The sequence below is a fragment of the Trachurus trachurus genome, assembly GCF_905171665.1.
Source record: "Trachurus trachurus genome assembly, chromosome: 3".
NCBI classification, from domain to species: Eukaryota; Metazoa; Chordata; class Actinopteri; order Carangiformes; family Carangidae; genus Trachurus; species Trachurus trachurus.
Genome location: NC_139893.1, coordinates 10,200,101 through 10,226,138, shown reverse-complemented (window position 1 = coordinate 10,226,138; position 26,038 = coordinate 10,200,101). Strand labels below are relative to the sequence as shown.

Sequence of the window (26,038 nt, the reverse complement as noted above, 5' to 3'; positions counted from 1 at the left end):
GACATCTAGCCCATTTCCGCCTCGGACCTTTTGGTGGGCTTTTAGGTCCTATGAAGATGTACATACATATCTGTAGGTCATGTCTGGTACCACTCAGTAAACTCAATAGTTGTTCATGTACAGGTCAATGCCAATTTATGAATTTATGCCATATATCAGAGTTTTCCCCAACATGCTTGATTTATACACAAATGAAAATACAGGTATAGGCCTACTGTACATGACACAGTCCAGCCCAGATGATTTGTTATTCTGTTATTACATTTTCATCTCAGGGTTATTATTTATGTTTAGTCAAATAAACTAAAATAAAAAACAAGTTACAGGTCATCATCCAATCATTAACATTGTCAGTCTGAAATAGGTGACAGTGACACAATTGCAAGCCAATAAAGTAGTTGTATTGTGTTATGATAACAAATCATAGAGCTAGCCCTAAGTTTAAATAGAATGATCATTTTGTGATTTACATGTACTATTATAGTCCATCTTCTGGTATAGTGAGACAATAGTTGGATCGCAATTTTTGGTTACCAATTCATACGTTTCATAACTGTGATGCAAAATAACAGCTGGCACTAGCTTTTTTAAAACATATATAGGCCTATATAACTGTGGTAACAGTTCATTTTTGAGAATGCAAACCATGAACAACTTACAAACATTATTTGACATACCTGCAGGAGTTTGGTCATTTTTCTCTCCTTCAGTGGTCTGGGTTACATTCAAGACAAAGTGTTCTGTGGAAAAATACTGCATGTATAAGTGCATCAGTACCACAACCACAAGTCATTTATGATTACTCCCCTTTGACCAAATAACTTAAAGAAAAAAATGGCATTTGACCTCTGAGAGAACTTACGAGAAGTCATGAGGTCCAGTTTCTCCATGATCTTGTCATAAACAGCCAGTTCACAGATGTATTTTCCAGAGTCTTCAGCTGTGACTCTGGACACACTAAGTCTGACCTGTCCTTCTCTGGGAGCTTCTCCATCAAACTGAACCCGTCCTGAAAAGTGCTGATGCTGAGACTCTGGGATGTCATTTCCATTTTCCATGTGATACAAAACTTTTAGAGGCTTTGACAGGAAAGAGCAATTAATGTTGAGAGGCATGTCAGTTTTGGTCTGAATGTCCAATCTGATGGTGACAGTGTCATTCTCCTCTGCCTGATAAACAATCTCAGTGCCTGTGATAACAAACATTCCTGTATAGATGAGAGACAGAGACAAGAGGGACAGTGGTCACAGTTTTGGTGGTAGCTACTCAGAGACTGAGACAGAGACCAAATTTAACACAGTTATGCACAGTATCATTTTAGGGTACAAGGGGCCTTCAAATTAAGTATGAATCATATCTTAAAAAAGAAAAAAGAAAGAAAACCAACCACTTATAGAGAACAGTATGACCACAATCCACATCATCCTCCCTGTGAAAAGACACAAAAAAATAATGAGGAATAGGCTAATAAGGCAATAGTTTGACATTTTTGGAGGAGAAGATCAAGTCTGAGCTGTAAATATTTAGCTACAACCTGAACATGGATTAACCTGGCACTGCTTAGATTATTTTAAAATAAATCAGGAAACAATTCCATTCTTATTCAAATGAGTGGATTAGGTTGCCCATCATTGGCCTATCTTCACCAATTGTATAACTACTAATGTTATTATAATCAGTCAATTAATCATCAGTGTAAGGTTGGAGACAATCTCTGTCCTCAAAGAGACAAATGTGTCTGGTCTAACAATCAAATATTACACATGGTGGATTTCAGACAATAAGCTTTACACTGCCCGTCATTCTAACTTAACTGGGGAAAAAACAAGCTGAATAGAATATGTTTTTAAGTAGAGAATGTGAATCCTATTTAACTGTCCATTCAGGAAATCTATAGTCTTCGCTTTTCGCTTCACAAATAAAATAAGTTGTAAATGTTGTTCACAAATGCTCTTCATTTATTTGTACATGTATTCACATACATGTTGTGGATCCATCATCATATATAAAATATAAGATATCTTTGTGAGTTTACAAATTCAGGTTTTGTATTTGTTCTATTTATTGCTTTCATACAAATAATACTGACATAAATCTACTTCAAGATAAAGTTGGACGACAAAGGTGTAAATAGATTGCTCAGTGAATGTATATTTGTAAATTAGTAAATTTTGAATATGGTTAAAACCATGTCTTACCTACTTATTTATGTGTCTTAAAAGTTTCAGTTGAGCGGCAAGATCCGGCAACACAGAAGCAGATGAACACACACCTGTCATGATATGTTTTGAATGTTAAGGAACTACAACAACACACCTCGAAGATTAATTGTAAGGTTATTTAAATAAAGTAACAGAATATGTTACAATACACACCAATAAAGGAATAAACATCCACTACTTACACAAGAAATTACATCGGAGATGAAGTCAACAGTCTGTGTCAGAATCAGGAAGTGAGACAACCTGAGGAGGAAACACTTTTCCTTTCGATTCTAAAACCACATTACAAAAACATTGCTGAATGGACCAGATATGACTAAGCGCCATAAACCTGTAGGCCGAGTTGACGAGACAAAAGGTCAAAAAGTCAAGAAAAAACACAAGAGAAGATACTATTTGTGTTATGGCCCATTGCATGCCTGGCCCAGACTTCATTTTGGCCTCCAGACTCTTTGCGAACAAAATAATTTTTACTATACAATCACAAAATAAAAATAACCATCAATTTCTCAGTGTAACTGTATACACTGGATACACACTTTCATAAAGAGTTTCATATGGACCAAAATACCGCATTTGTATTTTGAGTGGACATAAAGTCAGATATTGACAGCATTTGAGGTTCTTATGCAGTTAGGGCCCTATAGGTGGATAGTGCTAATGGTTCAGTCCACTTGCTGAGTTGAATGTCCACAAATTATTTGACTCTTTAATTGCACAGATGTGGATGTTGAGAAGTTGTAATCCATCACGTCATAAAAAAAAAACAGTAAGACAGTCAGCTGAGACAAAATTCATTTGAACACAGCTCTCTATTAGTGACCTGATACTGTGTTGTATGGACAGCAAAGCAGTAAATATGAGATACACAAACAGGGTTATGGGCTGCACCAAAATTGTTGCCTTATCACCTCTGAGCTGAAACTGATCTTGTATCACTATCCTCTTAAAATCTTTGGAAATTGTTTACTAACCTTTCTAACTATTAAAGTAGCACTATCGCAAATACAACAGTAAAAGCAATAAAACAAACTGAAATATGCAATAAATAGGTCCAGGGGCGCAACATAAAATATAGCCAATGGTCCTAGTGCCTGTGGAGCAAATGCAGAATTCCTTTGCATGAGACAAGCCCCACCTCCTGAACTGCACGCTACAGTAAAGAGGACGAGGATGTTTATATCTGATACGCTGCACCACTGACCCCATCTAGTGGCCGAACAAAGAATTGGAATTTGTGATCGTGCTTCTTTAAATAAGACCTAATTTGAATTGTGTAAACATTTCAGATCGAACACATAACGTTGTTTTATATGTTCTGGGCATGCTGATGCTGGACATAACATTTTAATTAATCACCCACTTATAATAATCAATTCTACTCCATGCACTTTTATGAAAGACAAAAGTGCTTGTCACGAGCTTCCAAATTTGTGCTCATGAACAGCTAACAGCTGGAATTTGGGTAAATTTAAAAAATATATATAGGTATATTATTATGTCTACCACTAGATGCCACTCTAGGTTTAGATGGCAGAGATAAGAGAAACATACAGTGCAGTTTACTAAGTCACCAACTGTAAACCTTCTGTCTGTGTCTGTATCAAACTGATTTCAACGGTGAGAGCACTACAGGGAGGATGACTGCAGTGAAGTTAGTTTGAAGTTGGATATTTGACAGACATTCGCTCACTCACTCGCTTCTCAATATATTAAAAATCCATATAAAATATAAGATGTGTTCAAATGCAATAAAAACAGGTGTGTCTCATAGAGGAGGCTTAGCTCTACCATCCTGTGTTGATTTTGAGCCAACAGGTCACATGACCTGGGAGTTATTGAGCTATAATGCTCATATTTACTGTATAAAAGATATAAAAAATTCATATAAAATAGTAAATGTGTTTAAATGCAATAAAAACAGGTGTGTCTCATAGAGGAGGCTTAGCTCTACCATCCTGTGTTGATTTTGAGCCAACAGGTCACATGACCTGGGAGTTATTGAGCTATAATGCTCATATTTACTGTATAAAAGATATAAAAAATTCATATAAAATAGTAAATGTGTTTAAATGCAATAAAAACAGGTGTGTCTCATAGAGGAGGCTTAGCCCTACCATCCTGTGTTGATTTTGAGCCAACAGGTCACATGACCTGGGAGTTATTGAGCTATAATGCTCATATTTACGGTATAAAATACATTAAAAATCCTTATAAAATATTAAATGTGTTTAAATACAATAAAAACAAGTGTGTCTCATAGAGGAGGCTTAGCTCTACCATCTTGTGTTGATTTTGAGTCAACAGGTCACATGACCTTGGAGTTATTGAGCTATAATTCTCATATTTACAGTATAAAATAAATCAAAAATCCATATAAAATATAAGATCTGTTCAAATGCAATAAAAACAGGTGTGTCTCATAGAGGAGGCTTAGCTCTACCATCTTGTGTTGATTTTGAGTCAACAGGTCACATGACCTTGGAGTTATTGAGCTATAATTCTCATATTTACAGTATAAAATAAATCAAAAATCCATATAAAATATAAGATCTGTTCAAATGCAATAAAAACAGGTGTGTCTCATAGAGGAGGCTTAGCTCTACCATCCTGTGTTGATTTTGAGCCAACAGGTCACATAACCTGGGAGTTATTGAGCTATAATGCTCATATTTACTGTATAAAATATATAAAAAATTCATATAAAATAGTAAATGTGTTTAAATGCAATAAAAACAGGTGTGTGTCATAGAGGAGGCTTAGCCCTACCATCCTGTGTTGATTTTGAGCCAACAGGTCACATGACCTGGGAGTTATTGAGCTATAATGCTCATATTTACGGTATAAAATACATTAAAAATCCTTATAAAATATTAAATGTGTTTAAATACAATAAAAACAAGTGTGTCTCATAGAGGAGGCTTAGCTCTACCATCTTGTGTTGATTTTGAGTCAACAGGTCACATGACCTTGGAGTTATTGAGCTATAATTCTCATATTTACAGTATAAAATAAATCAAAAATCCATATAAAATATAAGATGTGTTCAAATGCAATAAAAACAGGTGTGTCTCATAGAGGAGGCTTAGCTCTACCACCCTGTGTTGATTTTGAGCCAACAGGTCACATGACCTGGGAGTTATTGAGCTATAATGCTCATATTTACTGTATAAAATATATAAAAAATTCATATAAAATAGTAAATGTGTTTAAATGCAATAAAAACAGGTGTGTCTCATAGAGGAGGCTTAGCTCTACCATCCTGTGTTGATTTTGAGCCAACAGGTCACATGACCTTGGAGTTATTGAGCTATAATGCTCATATTTACTGTATAAAATACATTAAAAATTCATATAAAATAGTAAATGTGTTTAAATGCAATAAAAACAGGTGTGTGTCATAGAGGAGGCTTAGCCCTACCATCCTGTGTTGATTTTGAGCCAACAGGTCACATGACCTGGGAGTTATTGAGCTATAATCCTCATATTTACGGTATAAAATACATTAAAAATCCTTATAAAATATTAAATGTGTTTAAATACAATAAAAACAAGTGTGTCTCATAGAGGAGGCTTAGCTCTACCATCTTGTGTTGATTTTGAGTCAACAGGTCACATGACCTTGGAGTTATTGAGCTATAATGCTCATATTTACAGTATAAAATAAATCAAAAATCCATATAAAATATTACATTCGTTTAAATTTTTTATATATTTTATACTGTAAATATGAGCAATAACTCCCAGGTCATGTGACCCGTTGACTCAAAATCAACACAGGATGGTAGAGCTAAGCCTCCTCTATGACACACACCTGTTTTTATTGCATTTAAACACATTCACTATTTTATATGAATTTTTTAAATATATTTCATACTGTAAATATGAGCATTATAGCTCAATAACTCTCAGGTCATGTGACCTGTTGACTCAAAATCAACACAGGATGGTAGAGCTAAGCCTCCTCTATGACACACACCTGTTTTTATTGCATTTAAACGAATGTAATATTTTATATGGATTTTTGATTTATTTTATACTGTAAATATGAGCATTATAGCTCAATAACTCCAAGGTCATGTGACCTGTTGGCTCAAAATCAACACAGGATGGTAGAGCTAAGCCTCCTCTATGAGACACACCTGTTTTTATTGCATTTAAACGAATGTCATATTTTATATGAATTTTTTATGTATTTTATACAGTAAATATGAGCATTATAGCTCAATAACTCCCAGGTCATGTGACCTGTTGACTCAAAATCAAAACAGGATGGTAGAGCTAAGCCTCCTCTATGACACACACCTGTTTTTATTGTATTTGAACACATCTTATATTTTCTATGAATTTTTAATCTATTGAGAAGGAGCGAATGTCTGTCAAATATCCAACTTAAAACTAATTTCACTGCAGTGGGAGGATGGTAGTTTTGAGGTAGATGATGGTCAAAATTTCCTGAGAAGATGAAAAAGAAAGACTAAATGTGAAAAAAGTGTGAGATTAAAATGTAAAAACAAATTTTCCACAAAATGAATGAAAATGGGAACATGGTCCACAGCCAATATTACAGCTGCTGAAAGAGAAGAACCACTGTCGCCACTGAGGCACTTGCCCCTATCTACCAGGGCCACTAGGAGGAGCCCAGCCACATTGCGTTTCTTCAGTAGTCAAAAGTATCATCATCCATCATCGCCTCAGCGTCCTGTTGTGGTAGTAACTTCCGGTTAGAGTATGGGGCCTTCTTGACAATTGCTTAACCACATACATACAGTCAGAGACGTTCTATTACAGTGCATGCACACATCAGTGCAACATACACCCTGAGCTAGAGACGTGCACAGATGCAGACAAACCCATTACAAACATACATTAACGCATATCAATAATGTACTCTCACACTCATAATAATAATAATAATAATAATAATAATAATAATAATAATAATAATAATAATAATAATTATTATTATTATTATTATTATTATTATTATTATTATTATTTATATAGCACCTTTCACAGATAAAAATCACAAAGTGCTTCACAAATAAAAGTGGTAGGCTATATTGATATTCACCATGCACGGTGTTCAAATGTGTATCCATGATTACAATTATGTATAGAAACAGGTATTAAATAAAATAATATTAGAAATGTTGAACGGTTTTAAAAAAAACAACAACCATAAAACAACTGCTTCTCGTTTTAATTTCAGGTTTCTGCTGTTTAACCCTCCAGCGCTGGTGTTTTATTGTGAAGGGGTGTGACCGGATGTGTCTTCGCCGTTGACGTCGTCGACGTGAGCTTCGCAGCAGCAGCAGAACTGGTTGTTAGCTTCAGTATCGGTTGTGATTTTCGAGCTTCGCCGTAGCATCCGTGATGGCAGAGAGCAATAACCTCTCCCAGTTCCTTTAATATGCTCCCTGTTGGGGGGATAAGGGTACCACCGGACCAGTCTCAAAATGACCACCGGCTTCAGCTCCGGTTCCTGCCGGTTCGCAGATTATTTTGTGATCTGCGGACTCGACACCGACAGCGGACTGGAACCCGACGAACTGTCCGGTAAGAGCGTTTAGCCATCGGGGTAAATGTCGGACTGATGCCGCTGGAAGCAAATAGGGAAGGATAGGAACCAAGGGGCCTTGTTATTTTCCACCTTAACGTTATTATTTAGCCTTTTTTTTTTCAAAAGTAAGATGTCTAAACGTATATGTGTTTTATTTTACTGGTGTGACACAATAATGTAGGTTATTATGATTATAACATAACATTAGGCCTAGCTCATCTTCTCTCAGCCTGTTTGTTTGAGGCGAAGGGATTACGGGCTTGTTGTGTCTCTTTAACGCACTGACATGAATTTTAATTCAAACATTGTCGAGAAAAAAAAACACCCCTCCTGGTTTTTACGTTATTCATGTTATACTGATCTGATATTGGCACTGCGCAATATTGAATATTTTCCCGAGCAACACTTGTCTTATTAAGTCAGGTATATTTTATAACACTGATATAGCTGCATCGGTTTTAGAGAAAAACTGGCTGAGGGATGTTGTCACAGAGGCTGTCACCACTTTGTTGAGAGGAGATCAGGTATCAGGGATTAACCTGTCAATTGCCCCATGTTGAAACTGAACCATGCGCCCCCTCCTCCTCCTCCTCCTCCTCCTCCCTACGACCCCTGGCATCCTCAGCATCCACCACAGATCCACATTGTGCATGTATTAATCTTCAAGTAACCTCCATAGAGGGTTAGCAGCTGTACGCCCTTCCAGTAAGGTTGTGACACACCTGAGTGTATAACCCCCTTTTGTTTTGTGATTTATAGCCTAACCTGCATGAGCGTTTGTTTTTGTGCATTGAAAGGACTGGATTGTATCTGCCATTGTATCTGCATGTAAAGCCGTGGCCCCCAGAGGTTCCCCGTGGATGGTCTGGGGGCCCCCCTGAGCATGAACTGTAGGAAACATCGGCATGGCAACAGTGCTGTTTTTCTTTCATATCACATTTCTGGTCAGCAGATGTTTCAAGTTCACATTTTTAGAAATAGAGAGCAACACGACACCACGGTTAATGCTTTTATTTTGGTGGGTTTGAAATTTCCAGTTTACTCTTTGAAATAATCTCCTGAAACGTTTTCACTGGACTGAGCCACATCATCTGGTGCCAATTACAGGTAGGCTATACCAGAGGGTGATCACTTATTACTCGCAGTTATTTATAAATGCTAAGCTAGCACTACCTGGGGACTCCTACTCAAAACACAGCAGGGGAGCTACATGTGCAAAATGTTTCTACAAACAATCATAGCTACAGTTCAGCATAAATGAATGTTCTTGTACTAAATGAAAGAGAAATTCATATTCACAGAGGTTCAATTGGAGCAATTTATTTGATTTAAATTCATCTGGAAGTCAAATACAAACTTCTACTTCAATTGTTTAAATAGCCATCTCAGGAATGTGTCTCTATTCTATATTTAGTGTTTTTCTCTCTCCTAAAACATTGTGAACTCAATCCTGTAAGATAAAACATTACCATGATATATACTGTGTAGTGATAACAAGTTGTTTATCCTAGCGAATCGCGATGGCCAGAAATAAGGGTAGCTATAGCATAATTACCCTTATTTCTGGCCATCGCTGGAAATGCTGCTGTTTGTTGATAGGATTTCTGTATCAAAGTAATAACCATCTTTATTTGTTAGATATGAATCCTTTATCAAACATTTATGTGGTATCCATAATTTGTTTAGCATTTTACTTGTAAAACATCATGGAATGTACCATTCCATGATGATATGGATGTTGATATTGCAATGAAAAATTAACTAGAGGGGATTTAATCGTTATTGCTTTCTCACTGATACCATAAATGGAAGTCATATTCTCTCTGTGTAACGATGAGGCCTGGACGAACCATTTTAGATCTGATTGTAGGCCCAGACAGTTGTGAATACTCGCCAGCTGTGGAGGGTTACTTCTTATTATATACAGCTTGTTAGAAGATGCTCCTGGGATTGTTCATGTGGCTTTTTACCATCTTTAACTTTCTGACAAATGATGAACACAAAACACAAGATAGAGCCCATTAAGCTGCAGTTGTTTAGTGAAGAGCTCATTTATTCCCACCATGCACAGAGACATTTGAAGATGAGGTAAAGCAGTCGCTCTATTACGATGTGTGTCTGTTTGTGTCAGCTAACCAGAAGGAGCCGTCATGTGACAGGATACGTTACTATAACTGCACATTTTATCTTCAAAGGACACATCAAAGAGCCAGTTCGCAGCTCCAGGACATGAACCACCCGTGGGAAATTTCAGTTTTTACACAGCTTTAATTGTTTATAGGTAATGATACAATACAGAATTCAATGTCTACTCAAATTTTAGGTTGATTTTTTTTTTTTTATTCATTCATTTATTCAGAGTTTATGCTATGCAAACATCTGGCAATAACAGTCCCCTCAGGTAATGTCAGGGCTTTCCACATCATCACCTCTACTAACAAAGTATCCATGGAGGGGAAACCCTGAATGCTGAAGGAAGTGAACAGGTCATAGAAAAACATAATATCCCTTTTACTAAAATGATATATTTAACTCTGCACTTGTATTCAGTTGGGTTAAAATGTCAAGAGAGATAAGAAAGCGTTCACTTTTGTCACAAAAGGTCAGACTCCTGTTGAAGGTCATGTGTAAATCTACTAAGTACCAGTAAGCCCGTTGTTAGTAACTGTGTGTAAGCCCCCGTTGGCCGAGTTGTTGCTACGACACTCTTCTAGCTTCTGACAGCTCTCCAACGTGTCTGACTTTTTAGTGAAAGTGAATAATTGTTGTTTTGGTGCTCACAACACAGATGATTGGGGAGATCGACTTCAAAGACGTATCTGTGTGATTTACTGTGACTCAGCAGGTAGTGAGAGGCCTCAAGAGTTGGCGTTGTGGTTGAAAGAAAGTTTTTTTTTTTCTCCTTTAAAGTTTTAAAAGACTCAACCCCTGTACTTCCTATTTTTACTTCCTTTTAATTCAAGTTCACTCTTCTTACAAGATGAGTGCTTTTTATCTTGAGATTTATGAAATGATCAAAAGTTCAAGAACGTTAAGTATTCAGTGTTGAATTGAGCACAACCATGAGCAGCGCACAGGGATATCTTGTCTGCCCAGCCAGACCGAGGTACCGACCGTCCACACCAGTGCAGTTAAATCTAAATATACGGCTGTTTTTCTTCCTCTCAGTTTTTGGCCCTCCACCCACAGTACACTCATGTTTTTCACTCCATTAAGTCTAACATTTGGAAGTCGCTTGACTGAATTCATATGAAAATGTCAGCCGTGCATTAGTGCAAAAAAAAAAAAAAAATCTCAATTTTTCAGTATAATTAGGTGGCATTGTGTAGCTGCAAAATAAAATGGGCAATATACTTTAGTGTGTGTCACTGATCAGAAAGCTCTTATCTCACTCAACTCAGACTCAGATGTGTGAACACTGTTAGTTTCAAATAACCTTTCATTTTTTTTTAAATATCTCTAGTGCCATGGATTTGCATGTTTTTTCTGTTATAAATCACAAGTTGTGTGATAAGGCTTCCTTTAGACCTTTGTCTCTGAATAAAAGAGGAACCCATTGAACGCTTGCAAAGACGTACATATGGGGCTCTGTGGTCAAAGATCACTGAGGTTGTTCTACTTACTTGCACCTTGCTGCTGTTTACTGTAGAAAGAGGTTAGGGGCCTGCCCTTGTTGACTGTTTCAGTTTTGAGTTGAAGAGAAAGGAAATGGTGTGGAAATTCCATCACCACAGGTTATGTCAGCTAAATATCAGCTTTAAGAATATCTACACGTTTGCACTTTAGTAAATAATCAAGGAATGCTACCGTCTCATTGTTTGTTTACTTATAATGGCTACGATGCATTTTTAGTATTACATGAAAATAATTCACATCTTTTTGACACAAAAATGGGAATGTTGGTGGGTTTGTAAACATTGCAGATGTAGTGAAACTCCATCAATTTCAAAACTAGTGAAAGTCAACAAGTCAAGTGCTAATTTTGTAAGAGTGGGCTCTTTTTCTGCCTCTTTGAGAAGTGCAGTGAAATGGCAGAAATTCACCTGGCAACTATTTTGATCATCAATTGATCGGTTTCAATCAGCTGATGTCATGTAGGACTATGAATCTGACGACCATGGGCCTTAGGGAATTGTGACAGGTATAGTTTTCTGTACAACAAAATAAAACCATAATAAGGAAAGCCAAGATGTTAATAATCGAAACACTAGTTTTATTCCTTCACAGCTTCTCATTGACTAAACAATGCATTGGACTAAGCAAGAAAATTAATAAATAAGAATGATTCTTAGTTGCAGCCATGTGTAACACTCCTTACATTAATGGGCAAATGCTATTGTAAACACACAAAGGATGAATTCACCCACTTATACTCAGTGACTGAAACATCTTCAAAAATGTAACCTTTGCTTTCGAAACAATAGATAAAATTAACTCTGGTTGGTTTCGCCCAGTCATTGAACACATTTAGATGTTTAACCTGATGCGATGATGTAATTCATGTACAGTGAAACCCAAAGAAATGACCCGAACTTCCTTGAAGCACATAGTGTTTGGCAGCACAGCGAGGACCTGATTAGCATATGTATTACCCCCCAGCCTCACAGGCGACACTGGAAACACAGGGAGCTGAGGGACAGAAGTACACTTGTACACAGGCTCCGCTTATTCAGATGCTAAATATCCTTTTCAATTTCCCAGGCAAGCCTCTCTCTCCCCCAACCCTACTCAGCAAACAAATGAGGATGAATGGCTCAACATGCAAGGAAGGCTTAAAATGCATAATGTGCTTTTTCATATTTCCACTCAAGGCTGTTTATTTATGGCCCTGTCGAGAGTCTCCTGTCAGTGTTTTTGAAAAATCTGCTTGAAAATGCACCAGGGAAATTTTGAATGCAGTTTGAACAGTCACTAGACCTCTCACAGTACTTTAAGGGTTTACTGTATCTTGATCTTAACACCAAACGTTATTTCTAAGCACTACGCCATGAGGAAATTAAGTTCATCATAAAGTTGCAAAGTGAAGATTTATTCCTTGTTTCAGGAATAAAAGGCCCATTCATTTTTTCAGGAGCGGCGTTATGTGACTCATAGTTAGAGCTCCTCTGTGGCTTGGATGGACACGCAACACATCAATACAAAAGATGCACAAATCAGTACAAATTCTTTGTGTATAAGTCAGAAGGACAAAGCTGTAGGCCAACTACAATGCCTATGGTGCTTTGCAGCAAGAAACAACCAATGACAGACCTTAAAATTCTGGCGGATATGCCACTGATAAGGGTGAAAGCTAAAGATTTCTGTGGTGAGAAAACTGGCAGTACAATCTACATCTTACAGTTAAGGTCAAAATTATTAGCCCCCATGCAACTTTTTAACATTTCCCTAAAATAATGCCCAATGTTAGCAATATTCATAAAATTTTATTTAGTAAATCATTCATCAATGATATGACCCCATTTTGGTACACTTTGGAATGTGAAATAAATATTCAAGATTTATTTATGAACAATTTGGTAAAAATTGAGATGGTCAAAATTATTAGCCCTCTATGGGATTTTTTGCTTGCTTTTTCTGCTAACTCGGTTTGAAACCACACCTGAGCAGTCAAAAAACACAAGATTTCCAAAACTTTGGAGTGCAAAATAATCAGAGATGTCAACAAGAAACCCTGGAGCTCTGCAAAGACGATTGTTGCTGAACTGGCTTCATCTGGACATGATGTTTCATGCAAGACTGTTGTGAGGGCTCTTCATCGTGGTGCATGCCCAAACAGCTCATGTGTAGTTTCATCAGACCAAAGCACAGACTTCCAAAACTCACCCTAATGTTTCAAATTGTCTCTGGCAAAGTTCAGTCCGACTTTGATGTGCTGCCGTGAGAGCAAAGGGGTTTTTCTTGGACGATGACCATTAAGTCCACCACGATGAAGATCCCTCACAACAGTCTTGCATGAAACATCATGTCCAGATGAAGCCAGTTCAGCAACAATCGTCTTTGCAGAGCTCCAGGGTTTCTTGTTGACATCTCTGATTATTTTGCGCTCCAAAGTTTTGGAAATCTTGTGTTTTTTGACTGCTCAGGTGTGGTTTCAAACCGAGTTAGCAGAAAAAGCAAGCAAAAAATCCCATAGAGGGCTAATAATTTTGACCATCTCAATTTTTACCAAATTGTTCATAAATAAATCTCGAATATTTATTTCACATTCCAAAGTGTACCAAAATGGGGTCATATCATTGATGAATGATTTACTAAATAAAATTTTATGAATATTGCTAACATTGGGCATTATTTTAGGGAAATGTTAAAAAGTTGCATGGGGGCTAATAATTTTGACCTTAACTGTAGATTCAATTTCAGTCCAATTCAGTTTGGATGAATTTACCATCTATGCAGCTCGCCTGCCTCAGTTCTCTATGGCAACAGCAGCCAAGGTTTCTGGGTATTATAATATTCATACCAGCCTGACATGCCTGATATAGACAAAACAGGTTTTCTTAAAAATTACATTTAAATAATGATGATCCAGGATTGTGAGAATCCTGTTCAGGTAATTAAAATAACATTTAGAATTGATTTAAACAAAAATGTGTATAAATGGGAGTAGACTAAACAATGGGGTATTACTGGGAAGATGGGCTGCTCCCATCTAATAACCCTTCAGGTCGTTTCTTTAGGATTTAGTATTTTGTGTTATCTTCTTGTACTACAAATCCCTTAAATCTTCATTTAAGTAACTACCCACATACTGGCAGATATGTTCAGATATTAATTATGAAAGGACTTGCGGAGTATGTCTTTCTCCGATATACAATGAAACCTTTCAGTCCCTGTGGAGCCGATCAGAGCTGCTCTTTGTTTTGATAAGTCTTTGTCTTGGTTCCAGCTTAGATTTGTTCTTGAAAGGTGAACGTTTACATTCTTTCCTGCCGTGGCACAATGATGAACATGCACGTTCTTGTCTGAAGGACTGTGTATTTTCTATGGGTTCAGTTTCGCTGCAGTCCAATCCTGTGGCTGCTAACAGATGTTTTGCGAACCGAGTTGTCAGGCTTAGATGTCTGGTATTTGCGGTTCTTACTGGCTTTGCTCCTGAGTTCTACTTAACAACTCAAGGAACAGTTTGTGTTTTGTGTGTTCTGTATGTCACCAACATTACATGACAAACATAAACTGTCTCTTTGATTCGTTTCTAATTGAACAGAGGGAGATATGTAGTTCCACTGTTTTGGTTTCCAAAAGATTCACCACAGTTAAAGGAATTTCTTCAGTGACAGTAGACACTTTTTTTTGCTGAAAGCTACCAATAGGATGCTTGAATTCTTGGCCACTATGGACAGATTATTTTCTTGATTAAAACTATCGGTCTATAAAATGTCAAAATGTGTGAAAAATGTACGTGGCGGTCTCCTTAAACTCACTGTGGTGCCATCAAATCGTTCATCTCCGACCATTAGTTCAGAACCCATGAGAGATTCAGTCACATAACAAAGTAAGTCTTGACATTTGGGAAGCTAGAACTAACAAATGTTTGTCATTTTGATATTGAAAAATGAATTAAAGGGACAACGATGAGTTTCTCCAGTGGCAGAACGAAAAATTCCGCGACAATAAAAAAGTCTCATATTAATGTGGATGAATCTACGTTACCCACACTTGTTAATGGCTCCATTTTCGATAAATAGGCTATATCGTTTTGTCTCTATCGTTATTTTGTTATTATTAGTGGTGGCAGAAATGCTGGGCGAGCCGACCAGAGTTTCCTTACTTTCGGTTTCGCAGACGCTGCCCGGCGGGTCATGGTAATAACGCCGCCGAATCGGCGTTTACGGTCGGGACTACGACAGTATCTGAACCTCTTTGCACCTCTGACTTTAATTCTTGATGAATGAAAACATTCTTGGCAAGAAGTCCGTCTTGTGCCGGTCCAAGAAGTCCGTCTTGCGCGCGGAGGCTCATGGTAAATGTAGTAGGAAACACTTCGCTTTCCAAAACTCCTCGTTGTCCCTTTAAACGATAATGTTTGAAATAGCAAATAAGTGTTTCAGCTCTAAAATAAGGGGCCGACTCAGAAACCTTTCCAACACTGTAACAAGTGAAAAAAAAATGACTCTGAGAACCCGTTTGTGAAATGTTTTCCTATTATTGAGAAAACCCCACATTGTTTCCCCCCTGGGAGAGAAGAGTGAGTTGAAGCTGAGAGTGAGCGATCAGGTTCTGTCAGCGCCGGCCGGGTCCTCCGGGTGAATGAGTGTTGATGTTTTTTTTTTGCTGCTGAGTTATTTTGAAGTGTTAGCAACGTCTTCAGCACATTTCTGCTGCAGGCAGTCAACCCCAGTCAGTCATGTATTAATATAGCGGCCTCTCAGTCAGAGCAGAGCAGTACGTCCTTTTATGTCTGAGCCTAGTGGGCCATGCTGCAGGAGGTGTGAGGGAGTGTGAGAGCGCAGGAGGGCTGCGAGTGGTCCCTCCTTCACTGGATGAAACAGGAAGATGGCTGGCGTGGCACCAGAGCTCAGTGACGCCGTCCTCCCACGGCTACCGGTCGGCACGGCACTCTCATGGCAACAACATGGGCGGCACTCGCTAGAAAATATGATAAATCAAGAAAAGAAAAGACTGTCATTCTTTCCGGTGCCCATGTAATTGAGTTGCCCCCCCCCCCCCCCCCCCCCCAGCTAAGGCCTGTAATTAGCTCTAATTACCAGGTGATGATGTCGGTTGAAGTGAACACCTGTGTCGTCTTGTTCAGGTTGAACCTGAAGCAGCTGGAAAACAGAGGAAAGGTTCAATGTCATCATAACTCTTAGGTGGACAAGTGCCACTATGGAAGGGCTTGGCTATTCAGTCACTTTCACATACTTGCTTATTACAATTCAATTTAAAACATTGTTTTTTACAGCATTCATTTGTCGTTTTGATGATGTGTTTTCTTTTTCTTATAAACATTTAATTAATTTTCCCTTTTTATTGATGTCATTTCTGAAAAAGACTGCACTTCACAGATAAGGCTTTGCTATGTAGAGTATTCGATGACCGAAAGATGTCAGATCAAAATGTTGCACGTAGTCGTCTGTGTTTTCTCAGAGACATAATCACAGCAGTCCTCCTTTTAAATCCAGTGACGCCACAGAGCAGAGGAAGCTTTGGAAAACACAGTTTTATCCTCCTCGCCTAACTAAACACATCAGAGAGAGGGGGAATGTTTTCTACTCACCAAGTGTCCTGTAACGTTGTTACTGTGAGGATTATACGATACATTAAATTCTCATTATCATTCAAAGTACAGCATCATGGTGCATGTCACAGCCAGATGCTTCCAGATGTCTGTTGTGTCACTGTCGTACATCACTGACTTTGTCGTGACAGTTTCAGTCGCTCCACACTTTCTGCCTTATTATGTACCTAGATGAACATGTAGATGCACAAGGCACTTTGTTATTTCAGCGATGCACTTTTCTTTTTATCCTTTTGATAAGTCAACAATTATATCTTAAATATGGTGATTACACATTAATTCTGCAGCCTGAATCATTTGCCCTCGCTCCTACTTATCGGACCACATCGCTGTCTGACCTATCTCTGGTTGCTGACGTGTTTCTAGTCTGACTTGCATTCCTGGCCTAGTTTCTTTCCTGTGGGCAGTTTTGGATATGAAAGTAACCAACAGATTAAACCACTTAATCCTTAAAACGTTTTTACTCCTTCAACAGGATTCATTTCACTATTCACTCTACCTAGAGAGTCTCATCATGTGAACTTGTTTTAATGCTCAAATCAACACCTCGTGTCTGGAGGCGTCGGCTGCACTTACTCAACATGTTTCTTAATCTGCACAACTAAGAAGATACTGGATCATTAGTAGACTTGTGGTTAGACACTGTCAACCACAACTGTCTCACCTGAATTAAGACGAGACTTCCATCAATCATCACTCTCAGAATTACAACTAGTCGTGTTCAGACAAATGCCAGCTGGGAGAATCTGTGTTGAGCTGAAAGAGTCCTTGTTTTGACTCTGCATGTGTGCGTGTGTGTCATCACTGAGTCATGTTGTAAGTCCAGTGAAAATGAATTTTCCTCACCCATAATAACTAGTCCACAAAAAGTCCAGAAAGGAAAGTCCAGGTTTTTCATCTCACAAGGCCGAGAGCAGCTTTGGTTTAAAGCCGACATTGTGGAATTAGGAAAGGAGTCGATGTGTGTCACACTGCACACATTTGGCTCTGACATGCTGCATGACTGTGTGTTTCTGCCAGTAGGACTGTTTTATTGGTGCTTGGCAAATGTTATGCATGAAGAGAGGACAGTAAAAAGCCTTGTGTGACTGCACATAAAGGGTCTTCTTTAGATGTAAAATGTTAGATAATCTAACTCAGCTCCAGGGCCAGTCAGTCTGCAGCACAGCAGCTGCCATTCACTGCAGTCAAATCCACCAGTAGTTAGTTACACAGTTACACATTAGATCAATCTTTCGCACCTTGATTATCTTTTTTTTTTCATTCCTACAGCAGAAACAAATTGTAGATATGCGGTTTCCTTTTTCAGTCATTTCCTACGACGTCCGAGCGCTGTGGTTTTTTAGCAAATGTTGCTCAAGCCGGAGTGGAGACTATATCGTCGGGGACTATTTATAGACGCAGATTAATACACATTCGATGTGCCAGCGAGTATTTACAGCAACATGACGCTGTACATGGGATTGACTTAAAAATAAACTACAGTGCCCATGATAATCAAGGAACATGTTACATGTTAAGCTGCGTCTTTGGCCTTTGGCTCATTCATTAGGGTTTTAATTGTCTTACACAACATTGTAGCTCCATGAGGAATATAGGCTATATGAAGCTTTACATATTAACAAGGTGAGACACTATCACTATCAGATATCACCATGAAACTTACCAAATTTATCACTTACATTTAGACAGTTATTTTTTTGTATTACAAGTTTTGTCCAACGTGGTGTTTAAATATGTAAACGAGGCATACTTTTAACAGAAATCTTAACAGTGGGTAAAGCTACAGACATGTTAAGGAAGCAAAATAGCCCAAAATCTCAAAATTGACCAGTGCATGGTTTCCCCATAGTGTCTTATGGCATCATGTCAGACAAACAGCAGCATATTAGCACTGCACTTGTGAGCATGTTAGCATGCTGACATAGCATTTAACTCAAACCACTGCTGCTGCACCGAGTAGAGCCTCACAGAGCCGATAGCATGGCGTTAAGCACCGGCCGCTGGTCCTTCTCCAACGTGTTTGTGTTGAGAATATAAATCCATACTAGAGCAGTATGGATTTGCTTGATCTCCAGAGAAGAAGAAGCTACTACGACGCAGAAACACCACATCCTCACATCACAATAACCCCCCCACCACCTGGCTTGAATTAGCTCGACCCACCCACCACCCACCTGACAGAGACACGGCGACGCCCCGTGTCCGTGTGCAGCTTGTTCTGAGAGCAGAGCTGAGCTGCGAGGATGTATCTGTACTCTGCAACAAAAACTGAGAAGTGATGCGCTACCCATCCAGAATAATAACCAGGCTTTTAATTATATTTTTGTTTTATTTGTTGTGTAGCTTTATGCCAGTATATAGAGGCTACTAAATTCAGAGATGGGGCCAGAGGAAAATTGGCGGGGGCAGACGAAGGTAACCCTCCCACCACACACACTCCTCCCCCTCTTAACCTGAGCTCAGCTTTAACCCTTCAACCTCTAACCTGGCACATCTTTTTTTTTTTTTTTTTTTTTACCCCACTCCACCTCCTTTTGTGTTACTTCAAATTCAGATTTTTTCTCCCCTCCCCGTTCTTTTTCGGCACAGGTGTGGGGATTTGCTCCTTTTTTGTTTTTGTTTTGCGCACTCTGATTTCTCTTTCTCCTGGTTTCTCTCGCCCCCTCCTCCCTCTCCTCCGCTCCCTCACATCCTTCAGCAGTAGCTGAACAATGAGCTGATGTTTGACAATCACCGCTTCTGTTTTCTCGCACACACACACGAAATCCAGAGCTGCCTGTGCTGGCATCGCTTGGTCAATGTTTACTCTCCCCCCTACACTCTGAATGACTTTTCAGTACTGCCTTGGTGTGTGCATCACTTCTGCTTTACTCTGGGTTCAAATCAACGCAGTTTGTCCTTTTTTTATGATTAATTATTTTGTTTGTTCCTTGTATTGCCATTAAAGCTGTCAGGAAGCATAAATATCCTTAAAGTTGGGTTTATTTTATTTTCTCTCCAGTAAATTTGTTTTGGAGTATTAGCTGCAGCCTGCTTGAATATTTAGTTTTGTTCACCTTCGTATGGATTCCCTGCAGATGACAGCTTTACATGATGCAATACAGTCTTCCTCTCAAGGCAAATATGCTGACCTGCTCTTTCCTCTGGGGTTGTTGTGCCTGGCACTTTACGCCCGCTTCTGATCAAGCTGTTCTTCTGCTCCAACCATTTGCATTTGGAGATTTGTGCTAACGGTTTATCTCCCTTTTTGTTTTTTGCTCTCTCTATCTCTGTCTCTTTCTCTGTGTGTTTGACTTTCAGGTGAGAATTTTGAGCAGAGTCCGTTGCGGAGAACCTTTAAATCTAAGGTTCTCGCACATTATCCAGACAATGTCGAGTGGAATCCATTTGACCAGGACGCGGTCGGCATGGTACGATCTCTATACGGTTAAACACATGTCACCTTTATCCTTTAATTGTACGACTGGGTTGGAATTGGTATCAAGTTTATATGAATGTTTTTCTGCTCGTATGGCAAATGTGTGCAAAATGTGTGCAAAATAATAAAGCTAGAGTTTAATGCGTTGAAATGTGTTCTAATTTTATAGACAATACTAACACATAAAATATACATATAACTTACTAAATTAATTAAATTGGTCAGCATCATTTAAAGGGATAGTTCAACATTTTGGCAAATTGGCCCATTGCCATAATCCCTATAGTTTTAGGAGTAGGTTCATTACCTTTATTTGTTGGTGCAAGTTGTTGGATTGTGTATTTGATGAGTTTGATGAGGGAAACCAAGAAATCCCATTTTCCTCCGTAGCGTAGCTCTCAGCAGCTCGCGGCTCTGCTCCGCCGTTCTAAAAATAGCTTGCACCGACAATTAAAGGTAACAAACCTACTGCTAAGACTATAGGGATTATGGCAATGGGCCAATTTGCCAAAATGTTGAACTATCCCTTTGAGGAATAGTTTAACTGTGTATGTTTTTAGTAGCGACATGATCTAACAACTTTTTGACATTTGTAGACATATATAGATATAGTCAAATACAGCATCCTTCACCAACAGTTGTTGTTGAACAAATTAAATGTGTCATAGTTTTAGAAATGCTGATAGGTGTCTTTTTGAACTGTCGAGTTGGTGAGAAACTTATCACCTTTCTACTCCAGCTCCAGACATTAGAGTGTTGATGTTGTCATCGACTCCCAGAAATATTGTTAATATATTGCCCAAAATATCTTTTATCTTTTTTATCTTTTTCACATTTCACACATCTTGCCCTCATACAGCTGCTTGCTTAACAGTTTCTCTCTCCAGCAGTTAGGTTCTGCTGTCGTCTTCTTCCCTCTCAATCTTCTGTCTCTCCGTCCCCTCACAGCTCTGCATGCCGAAGGGTCTGTCGTTCAGGACGCAGGTCGATTCCCGGGAGCCTCAGTTCCACTCCTTTATCATCACAAGAGAGGACGGCTCTCGGACCTACGGCTTCGCCCTCACCTTCTTCGAGGAGGTGACCAGCAAGCAGATCTGCAGCGCCATGCAGACGCTTTACCACATGCACAACGCAGAGCAGTACGACATCTTGCACACTCCCACCTCACCGCAGGGACTGGAGGACCAGCGACACCAACACCACCCCCCGCCTCGTCCCATGCTCCACGCTGCGCCCGCCATCTCGCGACTGCAGCGCTTCAACTCGTACGACATCAGCCGCGACACGCTGTACGTGTCAAAGTGCATCTGCCTGATAACGCCCATGGCCTTCCCGCAGGCCTGCAGGAAGGTGCTGCAGCAGCTTCACCAGGCTGTCTCCTCACCCCAGCCCCCGCCCCTCCCCCTGGAGAGCTACATCTACAACATCCTCTATGAGGTGCCACTGCCTCCCTCTGGGCGTTCCCTCAAGTTCTCAGGCGTCTACGGGCCGATTGTGTGTCAGAGGCCGAGCACATCTGAGCTGCCACTCTTTGACTTTGCCATCAGTGAAATGTTTAATCTCCTGGGTGTGGAGAACGTTCTGCAGCTGTTCACCTGCGCCCTGCTGGAGATGCAGATACTGCTCTACTCACAGCGTAAGTACCCACTACCCAGGCTTCTACTGTTACACTCAATGCACCCCCATTAGGATGCATGCATTGATTACAAATACCGATGCGTCTTACTCGCATTACAACCATTTTAAAAACAAATCCTGTCCAGTACAGATGCAGTTTGTCAATGGAAGTGGGGAAAGCAAGATACAAAAAATCATGCATTACTAAAAAGAAGGCTCTATCCAGCACAGAACAGTCATACAATCAGTTCACTTCGGTTGTCCGGTCATTCCCACCCGTGCACACACTTCTATAATGCAAACATTCCTCGGGCCTCTCCACTCCTCGGCTACCTCGCATGGCAACTCCACATAGTCGAGCTTCTCTAGTAATGCTCACATCAAGTATATAAATGTCTCTGAGCCGCTCTCCTCTGGCTCTCACAGCCAGGACAGAGACAGAATCAGTCAACAGGTTAACACCTGTGCCAATCAGAACTGTGGCTCCCACTTCCACACATCTGAGCTGAGCCCAAACCAAACGCAACCACCACCACCACCACACTTGTCTTTATCAGCTGTGTTAGAGAAAGGTGAGCTCATGTGATCCTGTAAGCAGTTAGTTATTACAAGCTGAGGTTCCTCTCCTGTTTTAGATGGATGGAAAAATGGCAAAATGTAGTTTTGCTTCACATGTTTTATTACATTAATATCATGATTTAAATTATTCAAACATTAGTCTATTATTTAGATTTAACTATAGAAATATAATGGAAAACCTTGCATGACTTTGACATGAATTTTTGATAAAGCCAGTGGTTCACTGGATCATAACCAGTTGGTATTCTGAAATTAGTTAGTATTAAATGACCAGACTCCAAGGTGAGGTGAGGAGCCTGTCATTATTTAGAGCGTGTATCGTTTGGATATTTAAAACTTCATTCACAAAGGGTTTAATGCACATTATCAGACAGTATCTCTTGGTTTTGATCGCATTCATAGTGTAGCACATGAAAACTGAGAGAAATTGCCATGTCAAGAAAGAAAAAAAGAACTAGAGAGAGAAAAACAAACTCTAGCTCCTTTCACGCCTCCAAAACAGCTGACCAAACACGGTGGCAAGTCAGTGTGAATGGCACACCATCAGTTTTTGGACACACACAGACAGATGTTTTTGTCTGTAAATATCCAGATGGCTGTGTTGTATAGGAATAAAAACACACAACCTGAGGCTACAACATGTTTGATATGCATGGCAGAACTATTATCCTGCAGATTACATAACCTGTTGAGTGATTCCATTAAAGTGATGCAGAGTGAGTACCAGCCTGTGTAAATGTTAGTCCCCTCAACCATTATATTCAGCTAGCTCCCGCTGCCAGGGCTCACATGTAAGAGGTTTTTTTTTTTTTCATGGGAAAGTTTCTGTGTAGGTTCGTGTGCTAATCAGGCCATTTTTTATTAGCTGTGGTTTGTATGGAGTGTGATTCATCCTTTAGGAAAAGTACAGCAGGTCTCACAATCAATTGCTTAATGTCATATAAGCTTTTTATATAAAAAATACTAATGCTGAGTACCTAATAATGACAATTACTTGTACAGTAAATATCCGGTTAATCCATACCATCCATAGGATTTCAGAAAAGGTTTCATTCACCGTTGTGTGTGCAAGGGCAAGCACAAGAAAAATCATTTAAGGGTGCAGTCTCTGGTGTGGTGATTGGATCCATTACAATGGCAAGAGGAGGCAAATGGTTTACCAAACGCCAGGGGCCAGGGGGAGCAGCTCTTAAGGGGGAAAGCTGTGTTGTTGCTAGGCGACCCGGAGACAGGGAGGATGGCCGTGATGCAGGATGATTATTATTGGTTGGAAGTGACATCATGGTTTTTTTTTTTTTTTCTTCCTCCCCCATGAGGCTCATCGCAGCAGAACATGTGAAGGATGCGTTGTAGAGCTAAGCCCTGGCAATCCTCCACCGAGAAGAAACGAGGGATTGTTAGGAAGAGACACTCAAACACACACCGAGGAGAGAGGGATGCTCTGCAAATAAGAAGACGACTGTGTGTTATGTGCTAAAAATAGATTATTTAATAGCAAAAAAAAAAAAAAAAAGGAAAAAACTCGGCCATTATTTTGTCATTGTCGCCATTTAAAAAGACGTTTCTGCTTCTCGCTCCCCTCACAAACAGGAAGCTCAGCATCCGTCACTCATGTGTCAACCGCTGTGGCAAGCCGCAATTAAGCCATTATTTGTCATAATTTTTGCCTTTACGTTCTACGTCTGTGTGTGATTTGTGCATTTGAGAGTGACAGGAGAGATCAGAACTGAAGACGCTGCAATTACTCCACTCGCTTTTCAGACACAGATTGATTTATGAAATTAAGCTTAAAACTGTTAGCACAGTACAGAATCAAGCTTGTGTTGTTGTTTCACACAGATGATCACACGCCTACTTTTTAATTTTTTTTTACTTTCTTTAACATCGTATTCATCCTTCTTGATAGGTTTTTATTTATAATGGCATAGCTGTAGCCTGAAGGGGTTTTTGGTCTTAAGGCTGCAGTATCAGTTAACTTGATAATGTAGCTTCACCCTCAGTTAATTAATCAACTGTTCATATATGCAGTTCATAGTGTATTAACAGCTTAATCATATATTAAGGGGGGAAAAAATCCAATCTCTGGTTCCAACTTCTTAAATGTGAGCGTTTGTTTATTTCTTTTGGAGGTTAGGAGGTTTTTGAACGCTTTCATCTTGAGCTCTCAGATTCTCTAATATTTCAAAGACCAAACGCATATTTTATTAATCGAGAAAATAATCATCAGGTTAATCAGTAAATAAAATAATCATAACTTGCAGTCCTGATTTTGGCTACAGACATATGCACATTAACGATCTGATTACTAATCTGCAGGAAATGCAAAGTAGATATCAGCTCTGCATCTCACTACTCTGATAGTAGAACCTAAGTGTGTTTTAACAACGAACACACATTTTGTCAAACGAGCCACTTGATTAAAAATAGTGCTGAGATGTAAGATCTCTAGCAGTTTCACTTCTGTGTGTTGGGTGTATTTTTAGCCCGATGTAGTTCTTAGTGCAGTTGCACTCAGGTTTGTGAAGTGAATCGTTTCAGGCATCACTTCAGTTCCAAGCTGCCAGCGGTTTTCAGCGTGGACGTTTTATTTTTTCCCTAAAAAAGGTTCATGGTATGTGTCCTGTGTGTTTGAGCAGCAGCATGAGCACGTGATGTGACCCTGTGAGCTGAAGTTAAAGTAGTTTCTCGTCATGGTGACCTAGTTTGAGAGCAGACGGGTGATGTTAGTATTCTTGTCCCCGTCCTGGGAGAGGAAGCTGCTGATAGTGGGGGAGCGAGGGAGGAGGGGAGGAGGAGGGGAGGAGGAGGAGGGGGAGGCCCTGGCTGGGGTGAGAGTCTCTTCTCATGGAGCAGCACATGACCAAATGAAGGAATGGTATTTATTTTGGCACCATAACAGGAGAAACAGAGCCGCCGCCGCCGCCGCTGCTGCTGGTGAATGTGCAGTAGGTGTCAACAGGATAGAGCAGGAACGCAGAGGAGACGACGAGGACCGGGCGCATATTTGCATGTTTACCAGCTGACTCGGGTGTGAAACCCTGAACACGAGGGACTCGGGAGTGTTGCTGTGTGAAGTCATGGCAGAGGAATTTAACGTTATAGCCGCAGCAGCAGGACCAGCTGACAGACGCTGTGCTCACAGTTCACGAGTCTGGATCCTGCAGCGGACGCAGGCAGGCCACAGAGATCCTCCTGCTCTGCAGAGGACGTCCTCTTAGAACGACACGATGGAGCCAAACAGATGTTTAACAGCTGGATAAATGGAAAGATATCACAAGTTCATGTTATAGATGTGAGATTTACTGTGGTATTTCTGCAATGTCATAATGATCCTCCATTAAAAAAATGTCCCTCTAGAAATTATCTACTGCTCAATGGATATTACGGTACTTAAGGGT

The 26,038-nt window shown here is 39.6% G+C and overlaps 1 protein-coding gene and 1 long non-coding RNA gene across 7 annotated transcripts in view; one reads left to right on the top strand and one right to left on the bottom strand.

Annotated features, from left to right (window-relative positions):
* Positions 1-882: 882 nt before the first annotated feature.
* On the bottom strand, positions 883-2,432 carry LOC311001516. The gene is made up of 4 exons (XR_014596183.1): positions 2,405-2,432; positions 2,203-2,272; positions 1,388-1,429; positions 883-1,207 (listed from the first exon to the last, which is right to left on the bottom strand). It is a non-coding gene; the product is annotated as an uncharacterized lncRNA (long non-coding RNA).
* Positions 2,433-7,556: 5,124 nt separating this feature from the next.
* Positions 7,557-26,038, top strand: part of dennd5a (DENN/MADD domain containing 5A) — a 38,923-nt gene continuing 20,441 nt past the window's right edge. For 4 of the 6 annotated variants that reach the window (XM_084001746.1, XM_084001744.1, XM_084001745.1 and 1 more), the window contains exons 1-4: positions 7,557-7,781; positions 19,370-19,441; positions 20,327-20,436; positions 21,393-22,080. In XM_084001746.1, coding sequence (XP_083857872.1) covers positions 7,682-7,781; positions 19,370-19,441; positions 20,327-20,436; positions 21,393-22,080 — 970 coding nt within the window. In that variant the 5' untranslated portion in view covers positions 7,557-7,681. The remainder of the gene's footprint in view (positions 7,782-19,369; positions 19,442-20,326; positions 20,437-21,392; positions 22,081-26,038) is intronic. The other 2 variants (XM_084001747.1, XM_084001743.1) reach the window with 1 other exon arrangement.